Raw genomic sequence first — 27,144 nt, forward strand, 5'->3', positions numbered from 1 at the left:
CCCCCTAACCTTAAAATTATTTTTGTTGTGACTTCATAACTATAATTTTGCTACTGTTTTAAATCAGGCGACCCCTGTGAAAGGGTCATTTGACCTCCAAAGGGGTTGCATCTCAGGTTGAGAACTGCTCTTGTAGGTAGTGTGGCTTCAAAGCCAGCAGATTTGTAGACTCTGCTGCCAAATGTTGATATCAGCAGTTATAAGGGTGAAATATCTTAATGTTACGTCTAAATGTGTGAGAATGGTGACATCATTTAACATCATTCTGTGAGACTGATCCACTTTCTTTGAAAAGTACCCACTTGTGTTTGTCTCCTTGGGTTTCCTAGAGACTCAGAGTGTAGTCGTTCATGATATCTAATCCATATACTCTAGCGTTCTCCTTAATGTTTTAATTCAGTGTGAACTCACAGCATATAGGTTGACCATTTTCTTAACATATCCTTGAAAGAAATGCAGACTAATCCTGTCTTCCAGTTTGACCGCAGAAATGGCAAGTACATGGTGATCAGAGCAGGAATTAATCCACTTGTAGTCTATGCTTACTTCGCATTCTCTGTGGAAAATCCATCTCTCTGATCTCTTTTTGTTCTATACCATTATATTGCATCTTTATTTAAAAGCACTGTTATGAGAATTTTCAATGTTATTATTCCTTAGTTTGGGAATTCCATAATCTTATCAATGGTCAATAGATATTTGGCAGATTTGAAAATAAATATAACTAATCATTTACTTGTGCAAGAGTATCCAAGAACTCTGCTGTTTGCCAGCCACAGTACTGAATATTAAAAAAACAATATGGTCTGTAATCCCCTAGTTATTTATTCAGCCAAAGTAGAATGAGGTAGTTGTAAAAATGTGGCTCTTAGATAAAATCTGTTTTCACTACTTCCTGGGAGAAGTTCTGCCTCTGTGTAATTCCTAGCATTCACTTGAACACCACTGCGGTCATGTCTGAACACGACTGGTTATTGCCCCAAAGAGAATGATCATTGCAATTGGGTGCAAATTGTTTGGAATTATATAGGTTGTTTGTGATTATAAATTCTCAAATCCACTTTTGTTTCTTCATTTTACTTTAATTTTGACAGTCACTCTGTTGATCCTCACTATTTTCTAGAAGTTCACTGCTGTCTAGCTTTCCTTTTCTTTGTACAAGGAGCACTTACCTCAGTCTACTGAATGCCTTTTACTTTCCTGATTGATAAGAGCCTTGGCTATAAAGCGAGGAAGAATTGGAATTATCACTCCATGAATTGGTTTTAGGGATAAAAACAAGCCACAGCATATTGGTCTAGTCAACACCCTTCATCGGCCTCAGCACATGTTCCATGGCTGTGGTTGTTAGTATGCACGCCTGCCCAGCCTGTACTGACAGCCACTTCACAATCACTAGACATCATATTTATTTCCTGTCTATCATCTCACAATTCACCACATTCATCGATTTCTTTCACACAAGCATCCAGACACTGCGTGAAAAGTGTTGTGTTGCTAATTTGAAGGTCAGTGGGTAACACCCACCAGCCCTCCTCTGGATCCCTATAGAGCAAGGGTTCTCAAACTGGGCCGTGACCTACTTTGGGTTTGGACGATCCTTTCACAGGGGCACCCAATTCATAACAGTAGCAAAATGACAGTGATGAAGTAGCAATGAAAATGTTATGGTTGGGGGCCACCACCACACGGGGACCTGTGTGACAGGGTCTCGGCGTCAGGAAGGTGGAGAAGCGCTGCTCTTGGACCTCTTTTTCGTGATGGTTGATTTAAGAGAACAGCAGGCGGGTGTGAAATTCTGTTTCCTGCTTTGTAAAAATGCCACAGAAACTGTTGTGACGTTGAACACAGCTTCCAACGGCAGCGCTATGGGAAAAACTCAAGTGTCTGAGTGGGTTTCTCATTTCAAAGAAGGTGGAGTATTGAATGATGACAAACCCCATTCTGGATGTCTTTTAACATCCCAAATGGATGCAAATGTCGACTCCTAGTGCCTTTGGAGTTCCTTCCACCAGGTCAGACTGCTAATCAAACTTTCTACTTAGAGATTCTGAAAAGGTGGCATAAAACGTAACCATAAAAGGTGACCAAAAACGGCTTTATTTGTGGCAGACGGGGGACTGGTTTTTCCACCACAACAATGCACCTGCTCATACAGTCATCTCAGTGTGCTGGTTTTAGGCAAAAACAACATGCCTCTCTTGCCCCATGCACCTAACTCACCTGACCTCACTCCCTGTGACTACTTTTTGTTTCTGAGAATTTAGAGGGACATGAAAGGACAGTGATTTGATGACATAGAAGAGGTGAGGGAACAAAAATGAGGGAAGTGCTATCAACTATCCAAACAGATGAGTTGGAAAATGTTTCCAAGAATGGAATCACAGATTTGAAAAATGTATTATGTATAATGTAGAACACTTTGAAGGTGATAAGTTTGTGTTGTAAAAAAAAAATTAAATACATAGCTTTGAAAAAAAATCACTTTGAAGGATACACAAAAAATCTCCTTTCAATTCTATTGCAATGAATTAGAAAGGCATATTTAAAATAAGGAATATATGGATATAGAAATCAATACAGGAGTTATTAAAAGTAATTATGCATTACTTTATATTGTCTTGTAATATATCTCTAGCTCAAAATGGAGATTCATAGAGCCCCTTATGATAATCATTTTCCTTAACAAACAAATATCCAATAACAACAACAAAAGGATCTACTCATAATTTTCTTCCAGAATTTATCAAATCTACTTTTGGTCTCTTATTTATCCAAGGTAGCAGTGCTATCTTGTTTAAGAGGTTCAAAGATAATTGGAACATGATCGATAATTAACAGCTTATGATAGTTTTTGCTTGTAGTGAAACTATAGAAGGTTACGTTTTTCAGTTTGAAGAGGTGATGTTTTGAAGTGAGAGGAAAGGAAAACAAGGGGAGGGATCAATTCAAACTAAGCCAAACTTTGGCTTGGGTGGTAAATCTTCACATCTTGGGAGATGATTTTAAATACATCATGTACGCTGTTAATTGCATTCGATTTGGACTACCCTGTGTGGAATGCTTGAAATATTCTCATAGGGAATGGAGTGTCAGTGAAAAGGCTCTCACTGTTCTGGTGGTAAGAAAACATCAGATTAGGAAAATCGGACTGAGTGGAATTTTGCCAAAGCCTATTGGATATTGTTTAAAGATAAAAGTGCAGGCCGACTCAGGAGTTACGAAATAGCACCGTGCCCTCCAGAATCAAACCACATTTGATTAGCAGATTGGATTCTTCCTTTCTAGACTGAGACTGATCTGGAATGGAGTTGATTCAGGCATCTGAGTGAAGGGAGGCAGCGAGCCGTGGCTGCTCAGGTGCTTCACCCCATTAGAGTTTAGGATTAACGGAAGTTCGGCATCAAATTTCCATGTCACTTAGGTTGGAGTCTGGGCTGCCCAAAAGGGGGAAAATAGATTTCAGTAAGGTAGAACATATGTTAGGACTGCAGTCTTGATCGGGCAACTGCAGGCCAGGCTAATGGTCCCCGAGGAGAACCACGCTTGAGCGTCAGAAGGTGTTCCGTTTGCTCGCTGAACACACTCGCCATTAGCGGGACGTTCTTGGGAAGACTGTCAGAAATGCCAAGCAGAAAGAAAGAACAGGCGAAGATTAGTTGACTCTGCATTCCAAGTCACCAATGTATTGGAAGTTAATTGCAGACGCCTAGGGCAGATCATGAATTTTATCCATGGTCTATGGAAGAAGCTGCTCCTTCTCCTCTTTCAGTGGGTAGTGAATGCTATTACAGGCATGTGGTCACTGAGCAGAGCAACTCGCGAGCTGCATTCCCAGCCCACTCTGCTTTTACTTTCTTAAGGTGCCTGATTCCATTTTTTAAATGTTCCTGGCTTCTGTTGGATCTTGATATTAATAGATTATTATTTCTTATAAGGGTGACGAGCGGAGAAATACACATAAAAATTTGAGCTTCATTAGACCCAGGCACCTGTGGTTTTCAATAAATTATATATGTAGTGTAAATATTAGGGAGTTGGTAGGTAGGTAAGTGTGTACATATGTGGGTAGGTTTGGTAGGGAAGTAGCTGGATAGATAGATAGATGGATGATAGATGGAATGTAGAATGATAAAAGTAGATATATAACAGAGTCATGGTATTTGAATGTAGAATGATAAAAGTAGATATATAACAGAGTCATGGTACTTAGTTCATGCCATGATGAAATTACCATATTTAGTCTCAGGAAGATTAGTTTTGACATACTGTTGTCATATGAGCACAGATAGAGAAATTTAAAATTTGAGCACAAAAGCTGATGTTTAGTACATAAATTTAAGTTGTTTTCCTAATGGAGGAAAATGTCACTGAAGATAAGTATTGAAAACATGTGAATTCTATAAATTCTGTATTAAATAATTATCACATCCAACAATATGAAGTTACAAATGTTTGAAGCAGAAATATTAAGAAATTTTCCAACTTCAACTATATGCCAAAGGTAAAGTAAAAATGTGTCCTTTATTAATCATTATGAAACTATAAAAAGCATATAAGCTAATAAAGTATTTTATATTCATGTAATTAGTCTGTATTTACTATTACCTTGTGATATATATGTATTATTCAGTTTACCAATGTAAATAGTGAGTTTGAAATAAATTGTGTATTCTCACAAATAAGTAATATGAGAGCTTCTTTACAAACAGGCAAAATGAAAATAGTGGGAAGCATTAGAAGTTCTCCAAATGGTTTTAGTGTGTTGACCTTTTTAATTTTAGTGTTTGATGCTTGTTACTAAGAATAATTTACAAATACTGAATTCTGTAATACAAAGTTCGTTAGCAGTATATTGCAACTATATGGTAGTTTTAGCCTGTACAACTGGAAATACATGCGGGTTGAAAATACATATAGGATAGGATGAAATTTTGCTTCAAAATGTTCTTTCAACAGTGTTACATTTCATATGTTCACCAAATATTTAATAAACACTATGTGCCAGAAATTAGTATAGACACAAGAGTAAATAGCAAAGAATAAAACAGCCAGTAAAACAACCAAAGTTCCTGCCCTCATAACTGCTCTTGTGTTTTAATTTTTAGTTTTGAGAAATTATATTCGTGAAGAGCACAAGCTCCATAATTAAATAGGAGTATTAATTCTCAGCTCCAGTGACATGTGACTGTGAGCAAGTTATTGAATTCTTTGATCCTAAATTCCTCTGTCTATAATATATCGCTAATACAGTATCTATGCCATAAGTTTGTTTAATTCAAAACATTCACTACATCCCAGCCACTATAAGTGCTCAATCTATTTTTTTGCTAGTAAAGCATATTAAGGAATATATGTATGACCAAACTACATCCTCAGTCAAGCATGGCATGCTGGGGAGGTACACCATAACACTGAGCTCAGGTTTGGAGGCCAGGTAAATAGTTAGTTCATATTATACCATTATACTTTAGTTTACTTCAGTGTAAATTTCTTAGGGTGTATTTCTTTTTAATGTACACCCATGTTTTATCATTTGAGTCCATTTTTTGCTATTTTATTGGGTTCTTGAAGAAAATTTACAAAAGAAGCTTGGTTACATTCTGAGACTTTCCACACAAATTGAGCAATGGCATTGTTTGGTCACATTCTATTTAATATGGTACCCATGTTGTCGTTAGTTGTCCTCTGGTTCTCCAATCTAGTTTCCATGTTGCATGAAGTTTTCACCCGTGCTTTGGGTGGGGTGTTTCTCTTCTGCACTCACACAAGTTATTCTTCCCCCACGAACTGGAGTCCACTTGCCCTAAGATTCCTATCTAATTTTCCATGCTGCACTTGTCAGTTTGATCTCATATATGTCTCAAAAGAACACATTATTGAAAGCATAAATTATTTACTAGTCAAGGTAAACTATTGTTTAGATTTTTGTTTATTTTTCCCCAAACCATTTTATTAGTAACTAATCCAGACATTATACCATTCCATAGTTTAGTCACATCAAGCAGTATTATGCAATTGCTACCACCATCAGTTTCAAAACACTTTTGTCCTTCATGAACCTCTTGATATTTGCTTCCCCTTTACCCCAACTTCCCCACTGTTTACCCCAGGGACCCTTATTCTAATTTTGTTTCTACAGGTTCATCAATCCCGGTTTCATATACTGAAAAACATATTACAAAGGTTCCTTAAGGCTACCCATGATAACAGAATACTTCAGAGATAAACTTCAATATGCAAACAAATAAACAGAAAATATTGAAACCAGATCAAGTGATAAGGTTTTAATCATTCAAGTGAGGTTTGTCAGTTTAATCTGCTATGTCACCTCTCCAGTACTCTCTCTTTGTATCCAGTTTATTATGGTTAGAGGGAATTCACTGGAGGCTTAGTTATAGATCTCAAAAATATGTTGTCATCTGTCGCCTTCTGCAAACCTGAATCTCACAATGTAAGTTCTGATATCATTCCCTCCTTTTGCTTTGGATTATATAATTTACAGTCCTTAGGGCACGGGTGTTGGTGTGCTTCGTCCTTGTGGATTTAGTTGACATCTCACTTAGATGGCTGCTTGTTTGGAAACAAGCCTTTAAGACCCCAGATGCCATTCTAGCTGATAGCCAGGCACTATCAAATTTCTTCACCACACTTTGGTATAGCACCATATCTTCTTTGCTTTCTTCTTTAGGACAAGTATCTTACAGGGTCATGTCATGAGAACTAATTGATCTTAGATTAGAGCTAGGATTAAGGGGGAGCTCCATATCCATTCTTGGATCTATTTATGGGTCATGTAGACTTTCTTCCAGGAATGACTGCTAACAAGTCACTCCAAAAGTTCGTTGGGATGTATTGTCTCCATTCCAACCAGCTAGAAGGACATCAGACACGAAGAAACATCTGGTAGTTGTTAATACAGCAGCTTAAAAGAGACTCACATGAGAACAAGCATGTGGGGTTTTTATGCTGTTGTTGTTTTAAGATCATTTTATTGGAAGCTCTCACAGCTCTTATAACAATCCGTACATGAATTGTATCAAGCATATTTGTACGTATGTTGCCATCATCATTTTCTAAACATTTAGTTTCTATTACAACCCTTGGTATCAGCTCCTCTTTTTTCCCTCCTTCCCCCTCTTCCCCTCCCATGACCCTTGATAAATTATAAATAATTATTATTTTTATATCTTACACCAATGGTTTCTGCTGTTTATTCCCCTGGGGGTGAGGGTTTATGTATCAATCATTGTGACTGGTCCCCCCTACCTCCCACCTCTCCTCATGTTCTCCCTACCACCCTGGTATCGCTACTCTCATTTCTGTCTCTGATGGTTTCATCTGACCTGGATCCAGTGTGTCATGAGGTCTTATCTGTACCTGTGTTCATGCTGTGATCTGGCCCACAGTGAAAGGCAGGACTGGGGTCATGATAGTTGGGGATAAGTAAGCCTCAAGGAACCAGAGGAATATTGTGTGTTTCACCAGTGCTCTCCTACCCCCTTGTTGACTCCTCCCTTTCTTGGGACCCTATTGTGAGGATCTGTCCTATTGTCTACAGATAGGTTTTGGGTCTCTGCTCTGACCCCCTTTGTTCTCAACACATTTTTTGTTGCTTATTTTGGGTCTTTTGATACTTGTTACCTGATCCTATTGACACCTCGTGATCACACAGGCTGGTGTGCTTTTTCCATGTGGATTGGTTACTTCTCTGCTAGATGGCTGCTTGTTTAACTTCAAGCCTTTAAGACCACAGATGCTGTATCTTTTGATAGCTGATCACCGTCAGCTTTTTTTCACCATATTTGCTTATGCACCCATTTTGACTTCAGCATTACACCAGGAGGGTGAGCCTCACAGAATTCCAGGTTGTTAGAACAAAGTGTTCTTGTGTTGAGGCAGGGCTTGAGCAGAGACCCAAAGTCTCACATGAGAACAGTCATGTAGTTAAAACAAAACAAAAAACAATACACAGAAATCACATGGTAAAGACTCATGTAGGCAATAATCACATGGTATCATTTATTTTAAAGGAAGTTTTAAAACTGAAGTTTCATTATTTCCTCCCGATGAAAAGAGAAATGATTTTTGGTAAAGAGTCAGCTGATTCATACCAACTGAATGTGCTACCAGAATATATGAGTGTGCTAATTTTGGTACAAATTTCATAGAATTATTATTAGCTTCACTTTTAAAATATATGTAGTGGTTTGATTATTTGCCTTTTAAGGACTTCAGTTATGGGAAGTGAAATGCTACATGATTTTGTTCTCTTCTACTTACCCCATGACTCACCGTTAGTGACAAAATAAATGGAAAAGAGAAAACAAATATTTTTGCTACGCTCATACACAGGCACCAAAAACTATAAGCTATCAAAACAGACCAAAAAAAAAGAGAACGACTGAAAATACAGTGAATTCTAGTCAAAATGTCAAAAGGATTCTGAGAATAGATACAAGAATCTATGGGTCTCCTCTCTATAGTTTACTGAGCACCGAGGTCTCCAGGAGTAGAAGGCCTTGTGTGGAAGAATGAAATCTTGATGGACTACATGGTGAAATCTTTCTACACATGGAAGAGCAGGAAGCAGTCAAGCCTGTAAGAGATTTACAAACCCCATATTTTTACAAGAAAAAGGGTGCAAAAATGGTGGAATGTGGAAGAAGTGTGTATATGGCAATTGACTTGGCAACCATTAATTGAGACAGCTGGAGAGAAACAATTACATGCTAAATCACCACCGTGATAACCTGCAATACACAGGGTTGAACTGTGAATCACACAGCTTTCCAGCATATTCTGAAATGGGACTATGGAGCAGAAATATGCCTCTAAACAGATGGAACCGTTGATTTGATTAGAACTAGGTCTGAAATAACACCCTTGATGTAAACTGCATTGGCTTCAAACTATTCTACATGATTGCTCTTTAGCCATAATTGTTCAGCAACCACTTCTATTGAATAAGACTTTCCCCGTCAAATACAAAGGATATTTAAGCATAAACTAGCATAAAAACCTAGCAACTATGGGGAAAATTATTAACAAGGAGAGCTAAAATCATGATTCAGCACAACTACAAATGTCATGCAGAACATGTTAAATGTATCCCTCTCTTAATTCTAAGAGATTAAAATGAGAGTTTGTGGTGCCCAGCTATCAAAAGATATAGCGTCTGGGGTCTTAAAAGCTTGAAGGTAAACATGGGGCCATCTAGCTCAAAAGCAAAAAAAACCCACATGGAAAAGCACACCAGCCTGTGTGATCACGAGGTGCTGAAGGGATCAAGTATCAGGCATCAAAGAACAAACAATCATATCATTGTGTGCTCACCTCCATGGTACCATCGCTGAAGAAAAATGGGTGCATAAGCAAATGTGGCAAGAAAGCTGATGGTGCCCAGCTATCAAAAGATATAGCATCTGGTGTCTTAAAGGCTTGAAGGTAAACAAGTGGCCATCTAGCTCAGAAGCAACAAAGCCCACATGGAAGAAGCACACCAGCCTGTGCAATCACGAGGTGTTGAAGGGATCAGGCATCATCAGAACAAAAATTTTACCATAGTGAATGAGGTGGGGAGCACGGAGTGGAGACCCAAAGCCCATTTGTCGGCCACTGGACATCCACTTGCAGAGGAGTCTGGGGGGAGGGGGGAAGACGATCCAGTCAAGGTGTAATGTAGAACTGATGAAAAATACAACTTTCCTCTAGTTCCTAAATACTTCCTCCCTCCCTGCCCCCCCCCCCCCCGCCAACTATCATGATCCAAATTCTCCCTTGCAAGTCTGTCTGGCTAGACCAGAGGTTGTACACTGGCACAGATAGGAACTGGAAGCACAGGGAATTCAGGGCAAATGATCCCTGCAGGACCAGTGGTATGAGTGGTAATACTGGGACCGTAGAGGGAGGGTGGGTTGTAAAGGGGGAACCGATTTCAAGGATCTACATGTGTCCTCCTCCCTGGGGGATAGACAACAGAAAAGTGGGTGAAGGGAAACGTCAGACAGGGCAAGATATGAGAAAATAATAATTTATAAATTATCAAGTGTTCATGAGGGAGGGGGTAGTGGGGAGGGTGGGAAAAGATGACCTGATGCCAGGGGCTTAAGTGGAGAGCAAATGTTTTGAGAATGATGAGGGCAATGAATGTACAAATGTGCTTTACACAATTGATGTATGTATGGATTGAGATAAGAGTTGTATGAGCCCCTAATAAAACTATTTAAAAAAGCAAAAATGAGAGTTTGAAGCAAGGATAGAAAAATTAAATACTCTGATAAGGAGAATAAAATTGATCTAGCATTAGAAGAGAATCATATAAAATCTAAGAATACTATAAGCACAAGGAACACCAAAAGGATATATAGAGTATGTCTCTGATAGTTGAGATAAATTAAATAGGAAATAGGTAATCATCATTATGCAATGACTATGTAAACAGGCATCATTTGTGTGTGTGCAACACACTTGATAATTCTGGAAATGTCAGATGAAGAGGAGATACAAATGGTAAAGACATTTAATACCTGGAAGCTCAGTGTTCTTACAATAAGTATGTACATATGTATATTGAAAGGGTACCAGGTGTTTTAGAAAACAAAATAAGAGGATTAAAAGTAAGATATTTTCTGTTGAACACACTGGATTTTAGGATGAAGAAAAAGGAACATTCAGGCTTACTCAGATGTTTATTAGCAAAAAAATTCCAGTAGATACATGATCATACGTGTAATCACATTATCACATATCAGAAAAACTGATGGCATCCTTGAGTCATTGAATTATGAAACTCCAATTTAAAGCTTACAATGAAAATAAATTTTTAAAATTTATTTCTTTAAGTCTTTATTTATTTTTACATTTTATTAGGGGCTCATACAATTCTTATCACAATCCATACATATACATACAATTGTATAAAGCACATCCATACATTCCCTGCCCCAATCATTCTCAAAGCATTTGCTCTCCACTTAAGCCCTTTGCATCAGGTCCTTTTTTTTTTTCCCCTCCCTCCCCGCTCCCCCTTCCCTAATGTGCCCTTGGTAATTTATACATTGTTATTTTGTCATATATTGCCCTGTCCGGAGTCTCCCTTACCCCCCTTCTCTGCCGTCCCTCTCCCAGGGAGGAGGTCACATGTGGATCCTTGTAATAAGTTCCCCCTTTCCAACCCACTCACCCTCCACTCTCCCAGCATCGCCCCTCACACCCTTGGTCCTGAAGGTATCATCCACCCTGGATTCCCTGTGCCTCCAGCCCTCATATGTACCTGTGTACAACCTCTGCCCTATCCAGCCCTGCAAGGTAGAATTCAGATCATGGTAGTTGGGGGCAAGAAGCACCCAGGATCTGGGGGAAAGCTGTATTCTTCATCGGTACTACCTCGCATCCTGATTGACCCATCTACTCTCCTAAACCCCTCTATAAGGGGATCTCCATTGGCCGACACTTGGGCCTTGGGTCTCCACTTCCCCCTTCATTCAATATGGTATGTATATACATACATACATACACACACATATATATACATATACACACATCATTTTTTTTTTTTGCATGATGCCTTAGACCTCGTCCCTTTGGCACCTCGTGATTGCACTGGCTGGTGTGCTTCTTCCATGTGGGCTTTTTTGCTTCTGAGCTAGATGGCCTCTTGTTCACCTTCAAGCCTTTAAGACCCCAGACACTATCTCTTTTGATAGCTGGGCACCATCCGCTTTCTTCACCACATTTGCTTATGCACCCATTTGTCTTCAGCGATCCTATCATGGAGGTGTGCAGCCAATGATATGATTTTTTGTTCTTTGATGCCTGTTAACTGATCCCTTGGGACCACTTGATCACACAGGCTGGTGTGTTCTTCCATGTGGACTTTGTTACTTCTGAGCTAGATGGCCGCTTGTTTATCTTCAAGCCTTTAAGACCCCAGCCACTATCTCTTTTGATAGCCGGGTACCATCAGCTTTCTTCACCACATTTACTTGTTCACCGACTTTGGCTCCAGCAGTTGTGTCGGGAGAGTGAGCATCATAGAGTTCCAATTTAATAAAAGAAAATATTCATGCATTGAGGGAGTGTTTGAGTAGAGGCCCAAGGTCCTTCCGCCACCTTAATACTTAACCTATAAATATAGACACATAGATCTATTTCCCTATCCTCCTATATATATTTGCATGTACATGTCTTTGTCTAGACCTCCATAAATGCCCTTTGACTCCTAGCTCTTTCCTCCATCTCCCTTGACTTTCCTCCTGCCCTACTACCATGCTTCGTCACCACCTGGGTTAGAGTATACCTCTTCTCTACGCAACCTTACCCTTGATCATTACCCACCAGGCCTGCCACTCCCCCCCCCCCCCGCTACCATTTTGGGTCCCATGTTGTTCCCTTGTCCCTGTGTTTGTGAACACCACTTCCTTACCCCCCTACCCCCCCACCCCAAGTCCCCCCGGAACTGTCGGTCCCGTTGTTTTTCCTCCAGATAGTTCATCCTGCCTGTCCTATTCAGACAGACCTGTGGAGACTCTAACGTGCACGAAAACAAGAAAGAGGAAAACAGAGCAACAGTATACAACCAGACAAAACAACAACAACAAAAAAAAAACACTGACAAAGAACAGAACAAAACAGTTCTCAAGAGAAAAGGTTGTAGTTAGTTCAGGGATCATTTGCTGGCCCTTAGGAGCGTTTTCCAGTCCAGTCTGTTGGGGTACCACGCCCTGGCCCCAAAGTCCACTTTCAGCATTCCCTGGGGACCTTGCCTCTCCATTCTCTTGCTGTTCTGCTGCACTCCCCCAGTGCTTTGCCTCAGTGTGGTGGGATCAGGTCAGGTGCAATTCACACACTGTGTCTCCGGTGCTGTCCCCTGTATCACCCTTGGTCACTGAGGGGCATTATGTCTCGTAGTGGGGCTAGCCATGTTGTCCTCTCTGTGGATTGGCTGCTCTACTCAGGAATATCATCCTCACGGCCTGGTGGGCCAGGCTGTGTTCCACTCTCTCCTCCTGCCCCTTCATCTGCTCCTGTGTGCTCTGATCAGATATGTGCATCTCCCGGAGCTGCAGAATCAATGCTGTCCTTTGGAACAATGAAAATAAAATTTTATACCAAGAAAGAAATTTAAAAGTCAATAAATAAAGCTCCATAAAGACAAGAGATATTATAGAAAGTGTAAATACCTGGCTTATTCATAATGCTTGTAGGATTCAGTGGATACTGGTTAAACTACTGATAAATCAGGTAAGAAAGAATAAATTGATTCTTTTATAATATTTTAATTGAGATATTTTCTTTTAGAACAAAATAACAGTGAGTCTACGTGTTATGGTGATTTTTAGCCACTTAGGTTCTATGAATTTTGCATTTTTTTCTTAAAACTATAATTTTTAATGAACTATTTTATCAGTCATCTTTTTTCTTATTACTATAAGAGTCTTATAAAAATTATTGTTTTTCCAGTGTTGTGTGTTAAATAATAATGATATTGTTTTGTTTTAAATTTATATTTTAGACCTTTTATAAATATGATTCAGTTAACTTGACGGTATTTTCTCACCTTTTCAATTTCTTTTTTTTATTAATCGTTTTATTAGGGACTCATAAAATTCTTATCAAAATCCATGCATACATCAATTGGTAAAGCACATTTGTACATTCATTGCCCTCATCATTCTTAAAATATTTGCTCTCCACTTAAGCCCCTGGCATCATGTCCTCGTTTTTCCCCTCCCTCCCTACACCCCCTCATCTTTTCAATTTCATGTGACTTGCAACTTCATTAATAATCTTGAATTATATACCATTATTTCAGGAAAATATAAGATATTTTGATAATTTTAAAAAGATATATACTTATTTGGATTTTCATATTTAGAATATGAGCACATATCACTGTTGTTAGATTGTATTTTTGTCATTCTTTGTTATTTTATTGATGCTTCTACTTTAGAAAATTACCTCTTACAAATGGTAATGAGGGATAATTTTCAGATAGTAACGAAGGATGATTATTTTAATTAATGAGTGTCACTGATAGAAAATAGTAAATCCATACCATTAATGTCCTTGAATTGTTATTCATCATTGAGTTAGAACATCATAATCATTACTCTTTCCTAAACTTTATTTGAATATCATCAGCATTAAAGAAAAATCAAAGAAAGCTTATGGTTTATATTCCTAACCTAAAGATCCCCAATTTAATAAAATTTCTATATAAATAGTGTATTTTCAGAAACAAAATTGTATGTTAAATTGAGATACAGTAGAGATGTTGCCATTCCGCTGGTCAGAGAGCAATTTTCTCACCTCCATCGATGGTACAAAAACAGGTCGCCGTAGTTTTCTTCATGGCTGTGCTGAGTGGGTTGAAATATCAACCGTTAGTTTTGTAGTCTAGTGCAAACTCTTGCTAGAGAAAGCAATTTCCCTTCATCCCTCTTTGCCTGGAGAGATTTATAAATTGTCTCTTAGTTACTGTTACCTAGAAAAAAAATCTCCAGGTGATAGAGAAACTTCATGTATTTTTTGCTTAATTTGATTTGATTTAAACACTATTCCAGTGTATAATAATTCTAAGAATATAAAATGGTGAGGTATAAATACAAAGTCCTTTGCAGGTGTAAGTTCTCAAGTAACTTCATAGCATTGTTTCAGTGCAGCGTCTACTGTGTACATGTCACAGCTCAGCCATGGGTGTACCTTTACCCTTTCTCTGTACTTGAACCCCTGAAGAAAGAGAGCAAAGTGTCAAAACAAACAAAAACTACCCAGCATACCTTCCTCCTCACCGCTGAATTCAGGGTAGCCCAGCTAGCTTTTCAACAGAACCCGCCTTTTAGTTGATGTCCCGCCTCGCTCTCCCATAGAAAAAATCTTTTTTACTGCCCACATTTCATCTGCAATGGGATTGGGTGGCTTTTAACTCTAATTTGAAATAGAGTATAACATTCTGAGAGGCAGGAAAATACCTCTGTACATCATGAGGAATTATAGTCGATGTTTCATCTCTCTGTTAAGTCAAGATGAACATTCCCCCAAGACTAGAGAAGAAAATAAGGACTCGTACAAAGATGTGTCCTTCTCTGGTCCTTGTCATGTCCCTCACTGTGATTGCTTGAGAGAAGTTTATTTCTTCGACAGGCTTTTATACCTCTAGTAACAGAAATGATTCAAGTTAAAAGAAAGAGACCCGAGTGCCTATTAAGCTTCTTAATTGTAATACGCCCTCTCCCCTCCCCCTTCAGTGCAGTAGAAAAATATGCAGAAGCAAACAAACAGCTTCCTGCAGCCACGTGTACAGTCGACAAGAGGCAGATGAAGGGGCTTTCTCTTGCTGACGGCTGTCTATCACCTCATTTGCATTGTTTCCACAGTGGTGCCCAACATGCTGCCAGCCTGGCTTTCCGCATCTGACGTGAACGCCTGCTTCAGGATGACGTTGGAGGGCGGTGGTACTCACGGATTTATGGGCACTTGTATGTGGGACTCTTGTCACTATAGAGCAGGCCTGTCGCTCTGGTGACAGAGCTTGTTTGACTGGTTTTGGATTTATGATGGAGATAATTCAGAACAGAGTCATAATTTTCCCATGGCAATTACACTACCATTTGGTAATTTGTCCCTAAGCAGGGAATGGATGTGCTGGGATCTACCCACGAGTTTAGTAGCTCAGTGCAGGGAACAAATCAAGGTCAGAATGCAGATGGAGAGCACATGGTCACAGAAGTTCTAGTTCTGCTCCTTCAGCCTTAAGGCGCTGTACAGTTTATATAAGAAATACTCCTCTGTTTGTGATTTTTTAACCCTTAGAATGACCATGAGAGCAAAATATCATTTGCCCATTTTGTCAAGGAGGAAAGCAAGATTGAAATGATTGACTTTCTTTTTTTTTTTTTTAACAATTTATTGGGGCTGATACAATTCTTTTCACAGTTCATACATATACATACATCAATTGTATAAAGCACATCTGTACAGTCTTTGCCCTAGTCATTTTTTTCTCTTTTCTTCTTTTACATTTTATTAGGGACTCCAACAACTCTTACCACAATCCATACATATACATACATCAATTGTATAAAGCACATCCATACATTCCCTGCCCCAATCATTCTCAAGGCATTTGCTCTCCACTTAAGCCCGTTGCATCAGGTCCTCTTTTTTTCCCCCCCTCCCTCCCTTTTCCCCCCTCGCTCATATGCCCTTGGTAATTTATACCTCGTTATTTCATCATATCTTGCCCTATTCGGGGTCTCCCTTCCCCCCTTCTCTGCTGTCCCTCTCCCAGGGAAGAGGTCACATGTGGATCCTTGTAATCAGTTCCCCCTTTCCAACCCACTCACCCTCCACTCTCCCAGCATCGTCCCTCACGCCCTTGGTCCTGAAGGTATCATCCACCCTGGATTCCCTGTATCTCTAACCCTCATATGTACCAGTGTACAGCCTCTGTCCTATCCAGCCCTGCAAGGTAGAATTCGGATCATGGTAGTTGGGGGGAGGAAGCATCCAGGATCTGGGGGAAAGCTGTGTTCTTCATCGATACTACCTCACACCCTAATTAACCCATCTCCTCTCCTAAGCCCCTCTATGAGGGGATCTCCATTGGCCGACACTTGGGCCTTGGGTCTCCACTCTGCACTTCCCCCTTCATTTAATATAATATATATATACACATACATATATACATATACACATATATACACATACATACACACACTTATATCTTTTTTTTTTTTGCATGATGCCTTATATCTGGTCCCTTGGGCACCTCGTGATCGCACTGGTCGGTGTGCTTCTTCCATGTGGGCTTATTTGTTTCTGAGCGAGATGGCCGCTTGTTCACCTTCAAGCCTTTAAGACCCCAGACACTATCTCTTTTGATAGCCGGGCACCATCAGCTTTCTTCACCACATTTGCTTGTGCACCCATTTGTCTTCAGCGATCCTATCATGGAGGTGTGCAGTCAATGATATGATTTTTTGTTCTTTGATGCCTGGTAACTGATCCCTTTGGGACCACTCGATCACACAGGCTGGTGTGTTCTTCCATGTGGACTTTGTTGCTTCTGAGCTAGATGGCCGCTTGTTTATCTTCAAGCCTTTAAGACCCCAGTCACTATCTCTTTTGATAGCCGGGCATCAAGGGTAAGGTTGCTTAGAGAAGAGGTATACTCTAGCCCAGGTGGCAATGAAGCATGGTAGTAGGGCAGGAGGAAGGTCAAGGGAGATGGAGGAAAGAGCTAGGAGTCAAAGGGCATTCATGGAGGTCTAGACAAAGACATGTACATGCAAATATATATAGGAGGTTGGGGAAATAGATCTTTGTGTCGATATTTATAGGTCAAGTATTAAGGTGGCGGACGGACCTTGGGCCTCTACTCAAACACTCCCTCTATGCATGAATACCTTCTTTTATTAAATTGGAACTCTATGATGCTCACTCTCCCGACACAACGGCTGGAGCCAAAGTGGGTGATTGACTTTCTTGAAGATAATATTCATCAAATGCTTTTAAACATATGCCTTAGGATGACATCATGATACCTACTCCCGGCATACACAGAAAGCTTAGAACTACTTCCCACTCGACAGTCTAACATTTTATTATGAAGAATTTCAAATATATGAAAAAGCTGACAGAAGATGTAGTGAACTCTTTTGCATCCATCCCTCTGCATCAGTAATAGTTAACTCAGGTGTGCCTCCTTTAATCCACCACCCTCTGTACCCATTCCTTCTGTGTGGAAGCCCATTTGAGGCATCATTCATTCCATCAGAGCAATTTTCACTATATATATATTTCTAAAATAAATATGTACTTCATGACACCCCCACCCCATGTTTTCAGTTTGTGAGTTATGCTAAGACCCAAAATATGATCTCTGTTCATTGAACTCTTCCCCTGTTTCTCATTCCTATTTGAGTCTCACCGATTGCTAAATCTGCCCATAGAAAATTGAGAATTGGATGGCTTAAAACTGACTGCTTTGCAAATAAAACAATATGCAAAGCCATGGAGAATACAGTAGCCATGCCTTATCATTTTTACCATTTGCTTTGTCTCTAAAAATAGATCCTGACTAGTGAAACTTGTTTGTTTATTATCCAGAAGTTTCGGACACATTTTCAATGGCTCACTGTGATACTGCCATAAGTTGGCCCTTGATCAGTCAAATAGTTTGCATCATTAGAAGGAAAATGATTCCACAAGTAGGAGCCGTGTTTCTGTTCTAATGGAATCTGCGGAGGTGGCTATTTCAGATACTGAAATAGTTGCACTTTCTTCAACATTATTACTATTATTTTACTACAGCCAGGACTGTATGTAGCATTTGGAACAGATTATGATGTATTTCTATTAATAACTTTAGCACTAGCTATACTAGTCCAATGATTTGAACCCATTAAGCCTGAGTGTATAATGAAATAAATCTCTTCATTTAATTTGAAGAAGGAACTTAATTTTGGAATTGTTTTTTTATAAGGGTTCACAAATCCTTTTTGTTTTATATTCTGTGAACTTTTATCTTTGTACTCCACTTAGTTGTTTTCATTTCATTTACCAAGATGCTAAATTATGTTGCTTTTAAAATTTGGTTTTATCATAGCAAGTGCATTTGAATAATTGAAAATAAAGGCAATTTATTAAAAACTAGCATTTGTCAAATGCAATTTACATTTGAATTTAGGCATTAGCACAAACATTTTATTTGGAAATTGGTAGCTAAAAAAATTAAGGCCTGAGGTAGTCAAAAGAAATAGTACTTTTAAGTCACTTGGAAAGATTTCACTATTTTGTTTTGTAATGTTTGGTGGTGAGCCCTTCCCAGATATCCATGATCCTTGTTTCTTAAAATCATACTTTAAAATGTCCATATTCACTTTCTGTCCTGTGATCCTGCATCTTCTTAGTTCATTGAACCACTGCTGTTGGTTCCCAGCTGGAGCGAGGGCTGTTCTAAATACCATAGTACAATTTCAAGGGTATGCTCAACATGACGCTAAGTGTAAGTTAACTTTGTACAGGATCGGATAATGTCATGAGCCACCTGATTGTAGTGCAGATGACTACCATTCTCATGTGATCAATAAGAGCTGATTGTGAAGTTATAACTGATGGGTCCAAAATGAACCAGAAAATATAACTGTTATTGCATTCAACATTTTTTTAAATGTTAGTTTCATTTAGTCGCTCCCAGTTCCCTTCCACTCTGATGTTCTCTTTTCCCTATATCTTATCTGCTTGGCTTGCACATGTTATATGCTTTGGACATCTGCTACCCGTTTTGTTGATTCCATGAGCCTGTGCTTACACCTTTACTTATCATGTTATTTATTTCTGATCAAATCCAGTAGAGAAGTAAAGATTTCCATTAAGGAATGACTGCTGTCAGAGAAACCATGGAAGAGGGTCAACTAATAACCTGTGTATGGGAAACACATTTATGCTGATCCTAATTCTTAACGCTTACAAGTTCAGATTTCAAGGACTTCATTCCAACTCGACACACACCGAGGGTTGAATTCCTGTGGGCCATCACTGTGACTATCCCCACCGCATGATGGTGGACAAAGACTGAAAACACAAACTTAGAGATTTTTTCAGGGATCACAGAAGCCAAATGCCAATTTTCAAAACTCAACTTGGAGATTTCATGCATAGAAATTTATTTAGAACATGTAGAAGAGTAATAAAGATGCCAATAGCCCTGTTACTTTTTTTCATGGAAACTTATGTAGCCAAGATTCAATCCATGAGGGAATTTTGAACAGCTCATAGTAATGTAAAAAAATTAGGATGTTAATATGATATATAATTTTTTATATATAGTATAACAAAATCTCTATAAAAATGCAACACTCAAATGTTATACAAGGAGAAATATTCCTAGTTATTTTTAACTGGTTTGGTTTGAGTAATATCTTTCCCTCCTTTAGTTTCATGTTTTCCACACATTTCTCTATAAAGCAGTTTTTAAAAGGAAATTAAAGTCTCCTATGATTTATGGATCTTTAGGTTAATGATTTGAATCTGGATGGCATTAAACTCAACCTCCGCAAAATCCTGCTGGAATTTTTTGTCCATTTTTTATCCAGGTAGCTTTGTAGAACACCAGTAAATTCACCAATAAGCAGAATTCCATCACCTTTTGCCTGGGAATAGTACACTGCATGGATAATTTCCCCAGTTTCTTTTAAATATTTTCCCATATTTAAACCATCGGATAACTCTGCTGATTAACTAAAGGTAGAATATATAATTTTCTAAGGGTATGCTTTTAAAATATCTTCACTATTAAACAACTTCTAGGTAACCTTCTCAGTATCTTGTTAGATTACACAGTTGAACAACAATAAATAATGTGTAGATAAGCTTTTGGAAAATGTTTAATGTCTGCACCTTTAAAAAAAGATTTCAAAAAGATATATCATGCAATGTCTATCTTAAAATATCGTGTTCTGTGTTTTCATGACATCCACTTCATTCACTAGTTATCTATTTTTCTCATGAGCATAGTCCATATAGTGAGAGAGGAGATCAAGTTGGAATCATATTTCATTTTGCTCTCATCTTGAAAAACTGTGTGACAGACTTGAGTGTGTTTTCTGCAGCAGCCAGAGTCACCCTTCCCAGTAATAAATCTGACCATGCCCTTCTCCAACAAGACTTGCAGTGGCCTTGTGTCCCACGTAGAAAGCAAACTCGAGCCTTATTACTTAAGGTTCTTTGTTCTGTAGCCATCACCCTCTGTCCTACCTCATTCCCATTCCACCCAGGAAGGTCTTCTTGCTACTTTTCCAACTCCCGCATGTGTTCCTGCTCAGGACTTCTGAGGTTGCTGCTCTTCTCAGCCATATTCTGAGATGTGTTCTGCTATGGTTGTTCAACCTGTTCCTTAACTTAATACAGTTTTGTTTAGTGAGGATTCAAGCTATTCTCTCATAATTCTCCTTCCCTAAACTTACTTGCTTTAATTTCACAGCATCTGGAATTATGCTCTATGTTTAGTTGCGTGTGGAATAGAGTGTCGTAAGTTCTAAGACAGTGACATGTGGACAGGTGTTAGGGAATGGTACGAGTGATACTAGAGGAGGCCAGTGTGTGGGAGCTTTCTTGGCAATATTATAAGGGGTTTCTCGCCTATCCTGGCTTTCATTCTTTGACTTTTTAACAAGGCGAGTTTGGCAATTTGTTTAATTGTAATAAACCTATGTCTATTTCTAAAATTGACGTACTAGTATTAACCTTGAAGTTTCTTAAAGATAGTAGTCTGAAATGAATTAACACATCTCTAGGTAACACAATAACTATAAAATGTCGCTGTGAGGACTAAGGTGTGCTCGACCCAAGCCGTGGTGTTTTCTTTTTTGTTGTTGTTGTTTTGTTTGTTTGTTTTTGTTTTGTTTTAAACGTTTTATTAGGGGCTCATACAACTCTTATCACAGTCCATACATATACATACATCAATTGTATAAAGCACATCTGTACATTCTTTGCCCTAATCATTTTCTTTTCTTTCTTTCTTTTCTCTTTTCTTTTTTTACATTTTATTAGGGAATCATACAACTCTTATCACAATCCATACATATACATACATCAATTGTATAAAGCACATCCATACATTCCCCGCACCAATCATTCTCAAAGCATTTGCTCTCCACTTAAGCCCTTTGCATCAGGTCCTCTTTTTTTTCCCCCTCCCTCCCCACTCCCCCCTCCCTCATGTGCCCTTGGTAATTTATACATCGTTATTTTGTCATATCTTGCTCTATCCGGAGTCTCCCTTCCCCCCCTTCTCTGCCTTCCCTCTCCCAGGGAGGAGGTCACATGTAGATCCTTGTAATTAGTTCCCCCTTTCCAACCCACTCACCCTCCACTCTCCCAGCCTCGCCCCTCACACCCCTGGTCCTGAAGGTATCATCCACCCTGGGTTCCCTGTGCCTCCAGCCCTCATATGTACCAGTGTACAACCTCTGCCCTATCCAGCCCTGCAAGGTAGAATTCGGATCATGGTAGTTGGGGGGAGGAAGCATCCAGGATCTGGGGGAAAGCTGTGCTCTTCGTCGGTACTACCTTGCACCCTGACTGACCCATCTCCTCTCCTAAGCCCCTCTATGAGGGGATCTCCAGTTAAGCCATGGTGTTTTCAATTTCCTCCTATGCGTGTAAAGTTGGACAATGAGTAAGGGGGGGAATCCATGTATTCTGACTGTGGTGTTGGTGAAGAATATTGGACGTGACATACCCTTCTCAAAAAGCAACCAGACTGATCTGTCCTGGAAGAAGTGCCGCTAGAGAGCACCTTAGAGGCAAGGCTGGCAAGACTTCATCTCATGTACCTTGGGCATGTTGTCAGGAGAGACCAGACCCTGGAGAAGGGCAGAATGCTTGGTAAAGTAGGGGGGCGGTGAAAAAGAGGAAGGCCCTTGATGAGATGTATTGACACAGTGAAGTGACTGCGGCAAAGGGCTCAAACAGAAGACCAAGTGTGAGGATGGAGCAGGATGGGAGGTGCTTTACTCTGTTATGCATAGGGATGGTGGAACCAGTGTGAGGGTACCTAACAACATAGCGGCCATACAGGGAGTAGTCAGTGGGTAGGTGCTGTTGCATCGCTTCCAGCTCCTCGTGTCATCAGGTAGAACTGAATGAAATGCTGCCCAGCAGGGCGCTCCTTTACAATCACTGCAGTGGCTCAGCCAAGTTTTGCAGCGACTGGTTCACTCCATCACCCTGAGGGTGTGTTTCCTCTACGCTGACTGTTTTATCAAGTCTGAAGTCCTTCTTTAAGGACTAGGCCCTGCTGCTAACAATTCTTTATACAATTGTAATTCTTTTAACTTCAGCCTTTTACTTTGCCATTGTTTACGGAGCAAATCAGTTTTTCATTAAAGAGTTCGTACACATTTTATGTCATTCATTGCGTTTCCCACGATCTAAGATTACTTCCTCCCTCTGTTGCCTGTTCCCATTCCTACCTCATTCCTAATCCCACTGGCTGTTGTCCTTGGGAAGATGCTGCTCTTTTAGAGTCTCAAGGTGGACGTATATCTCTAGGATTATTGTACTCCTTAAAAAAAACAGTCTCTTGCCTGGCTGAAACTTGAGCGCCATGGGAGTGAGTTCATTTCCGGATCTAACAGGTGACCGAGGGCCATGATCAGAATCACCTGTGTCTGATTAGGAAGCCTGGTGGTTTCTGTTATTTTGAGTGTTCCTCATACGTCTGCTCTATTGGGAATATTCTGATGCGACCCCTTTCAGAGCAGCCGATAGTGGTAGTAGAGCCGGCCTAGTTCTTCTGGTCTCAGCGTGACAGAGACAGGTGTTTGCGTGACCCCTGGTTCATTGATCCAATTATTCCCATATGGCTTCAAATTTCTTCCTCACTCTTCCAGAGGGGGAGAGCCAGTAGTTCACTTGGATGACCCCTCAAAAGCGTTTAAGAACAAGACACTACTCCTTTAGGTGGGATGTACAGCATTGCCTTCGTGGACTCTGGTGTGACAGTTGACCATGACCCTGAGCCCGCAGCTCTAGCAACGTCTTCCCTCAAGGTTTTTGGTTATATCTAAGAAGGTTTCAGAACTTGGCCCCTATATGCTTGACTACATTCGTGGATGTATTTTTGGCAATAGTAAACATGCCTGTACAAGTAATCAGTTTTCAAACAAGTATACTTAACGGGTATACTCCCAGTCTCCCTTCCACACCTTACAGCCGTCATGCTTATCCTGAATCTACTTGGAAATCATCCTAATTGCAAGGTTGGATATTAACAGTATTTACACCTGCTCACTTTGGCTGTGGGACTCCGGCTAGCGTTCGTCATTTTTGCTCTCCCTGCTCTTATGCATTGCCTTCCTCTCTACTGTAGTTAATATGCCTGCCTCTGGTCCGTAATCTACCTTCCCTTGCCCTCAACCTCTGATCATTATCAAAGAATATTTCTTTCAATGTGGATTTTTTATACTTTTTAGAGTAGTGGTTTCATACTTTACCTGCCCTGTTACAACTGATTAATTTTACTCAGCAAAATATCCTCTAGGTTTATTCATGCTCCAGGTGTTTTACAAGTTCACGGTTTAGTTTGTGTAGTATTCAACTGTGTGCATGTACCTTAGAGAAGCCTTTCTCCCGTTGCTGACCATTAGATTGTCTCCATCGCTTTTGCTATTTTGAAGAGGGCTACAGGAACACGAGTGTGCATGTATCTGTGTGTGTCACAGCTCTTATTGTGTGACAGCTTTTATTTTCCAAGGAGATGGCTTGCTGGGTCGCATGGTATTTCTATTTCCACATTTAAGGAAGTGCTACGCCATTTTTCACAGTGACAGCATCACTTTACCGTGCCACCAGATTTATATGGAGTCTTGCTAGCCTTTTTTGTATGCTGTTTTACATTTTTTTTCTATAAACTTTGCTATTAATGCTGAAGTATAGTCATCCCTTTGTTGTGTTGATTTAATTTCTTAAATATCTTATAATCATAAGAATTACTTCATATGGTTGTTGGCCTGGTTGACATTATGAAATTCCGTTTATGATTTCTCAATTTTTATTGGATTATTTATCTTTTTCTTGTGTTCAAGTTCTCTATAAATTCTATAGATCAGTTCCCTTGCTGCGTTGGTACTGGCAAACACATTTCCCCGGGCTGTGGCTTCCCTTTCCATGTTTGGGTGGCACCTTGGCTGCACAGCAGTGCCTGCTCTTAGGAAGACCCCAGTGATCCAGCGTGTCTCCTGCTCTTGAAGTGTTCTCACTTACATTTGATCGTGTATTTAGCTCTGTGTTACGGCTCTCATGTGTGTCCCTGTGGTATCAGTGATAACCTCTCTAGCTCTAGGTTTCACATCTGTAATTCATCTTGAATATCTTTTATGTATGATATGAAATATATACCCAGTTTAATTTTTCTATAAATGAGTATCCAGCATGGTCAGTACCACTTTAATATTATTTTTTCCTAGATAATGCATTTTGACCCTTTACAAGGACCAGCTATCCATAGTCGGATGGATTTACCTCTGGATTTTTTTATTCCATTCCATTGATTATGAGTCTATTGAAACACTAAAAGGCTTTTTCTTTTCTTCTTCCCCTTCTGTTTTTTTTCCACTCCAGTGGCTGTTCAGTAGGTTTTGAGATTGAGAAGTATAATGTATCCTACCTTGTTTTTCCTTAGTATTGTTCTTACTCTAGAGTGTCTCTTTTCTTTCCATATAAAGCTGGTAATTGGTTTTTACCTCTCTTTAAAGAGTTATATTGGAAACTAGGTCAGGTTTGCATTATATCTATTGATCTTTTGGGGTGTTATTGATATTTCCACAATGCTGTGTCTTTCTGTATAATGAACATGGTGCACTCTATCATTTATTTATTTTTCTTTGGGTTGATTTTATTTGTGTTCTTAGTTTTCTTTGTATAGGCCTTTTGTTTCTCTGGTTAGATTTACTCTTAAGTATTTCCTTTGAGTAGTTCTTGTAAATGGTTGTAGCCTCTCACTGTACTGGTGCAGTCCGTATGCTAAGGAAAGAATCAGAGAGGCTGGCTTTTATGAAGGAGAATGTAGCATCAGGTTTGGAGGTAAGCTTATTAACAACCTAGTGTATGAAGATGACACAACCTTGCTTGGTGAAGATGAGGAGGTCTCGATGCACTTGAAGAACAAGGATTGCGGTCTTCATTCTGGATTATGAGTCAATTCAAGACAACGAAAATCTTCACAACTGGACCATCGTGGTAAAGGGAGAAAAGATTGAATTTGTCAAAAATCTGTCTTGCTTTGATCCACAATTAATGCTCATGGAAGCTGCTGTCAAGAGATCAGAAGGCATAATACTTTGGGTAAATTTGTTGCACGAGGCTTCTGGAGTTTTGAAAGGCTTTGATGTTACAAGCCATAGTATTTTCAGTTGCCTTACAAACATATGACTGTTGGACACTGAATAAGGATGAACGAAGAAGAATTAATCCAAATGAGTTGTGGTACTAAAGAAAAATATTGAAAGTACTGATGACTGGTACAATGAAAAACTGGTACAATGATGACTGCAGCTGATGACTGACTGGTACAATGAAAGAAGTTTAGCCAGAGCGCTTCTTCTAGACAAGGATGGCAAGACTTTGTCTCTCATACTTTGGACGTATTATCAGGAGAGACCAGTCCTTGAAGAAGGACATCATTCTTGGTAAAATGGAAGACCAGCAAACAAGAAGGCACATCAACGAGGCATTGGCACGTGTCTACAAGAATGGGCTCAGGCATGGGGACACTTGTAAGGACGGCGCAGGACTCTCAGGGTTTCGTTCTGTTGTGCGTCGGCTCCCTATGTGTCAGAATGGTCTCAGAGCAACGAAGAACAGCATTGTAAATGATCAGTGTTTTCCTGAGTTTCTTTTCAGATTTCTGCTTATTAGTGGAAACGAATCTTGACTTATTGTTGCAAATTGATAATAACATCTGAAAATAGAGTTTATTTATACTTTTTCAATTTGGATGATTTAAATTTTCCCTTTTTTGCACCGGAGCTCTAACTAAGACTCCCAGCACAACAGTGAATAGAAGTGACCCTTCAGGGCATTCTTGTGCAGTACCTGTGCACAGTGTGATACTTACAGTGATTCTTCAGTGTGACTAATGTTGGCCATTGATTTGTATATGTGTCCTAGATTTTGATGGGAATTACCCATCTATTACTATTTTATCAAGAGTGTGTGTTATATTTAGGAAAATTAATTTTCTGGAAATTAAAAATTTTTAATGTAGTTATTGAACTGATTTCCCCCCCCCTAATATTGAACCATTCTTAAATAAACATTATGGATCCCACTTGGTCTTGATGTATTTTTAAATATGTTCTTGTGTACTGTTGAATAAACTTTGTTGAGAATGTTAATATCTATGCTTATCAAGGATATGTGTCTATGATTTTCCCTCTTTAGTGATGCTTTTGCCTGGTTTTAATATCATGGGTATGTTTGCTTCATTAAGTGTGTTTGCAAGTATTTCATCTTTTTCTGTACTCTGGAATAGCCCAAGTAGGATTAGAGTCAGCTCTTCTTTGAAGAGTTGGTAAGATTCTACAATGAAACTTTGTGTGCACAGACTTTTGTTCTGCTGCTGTTGTGAGT

The 27,144-nt window shown here is 39.4% G+C and overlaps 1 protein-coding gene across 5 annotated transcripts in view; it reads left to right on the top strand.

Moving 5' to 3' along the window:
• LOC142436721 (thyrotropin-releasing hormone-degrading ectoenzyme-like) overlaps positions 1 to 27,144 on the top strand; it is a 353,287-nt gene that overhangs the window by 246,627 nt on the left and 79,516 nt on the right. The window contains exon 10 of one of the 5 annotated variants that reach the window (XM_075540206.1): positions 15,381 to 15,711. The exons of the other annotated variants lie outside the window; for them this stretch is intronic. Within the exon in view, the coding sequence (XP_075396321.1) occupies positions 15,381 to 15,420 (40 nt within the window). The 3' untranslated portion in view covers positions 15,421 to 15,711. Of the gene's footprint in view, positions 1 to 15,380; positions 15,712 to 27,144 lie in introns of those variants that run through there. 5 annotated transcript variants of the gene reach the window in all.

This window comes from Tenrec ecaudatus, unplaced genomic scaffold (assembly GCF_050624435.1).
Source record: "Tenrec ecaudatus isolate mTenEca1 unplaced genomic scaffold, mTenEca1.hap1 Scaffold_549, whole genome shotgun sequence".
NCBI lineage: Eukaryota > Metazoa > Chordata > Mammalia > Afrosoricida > Tenrecidae > Tenrec > Tenrec ecaudatus.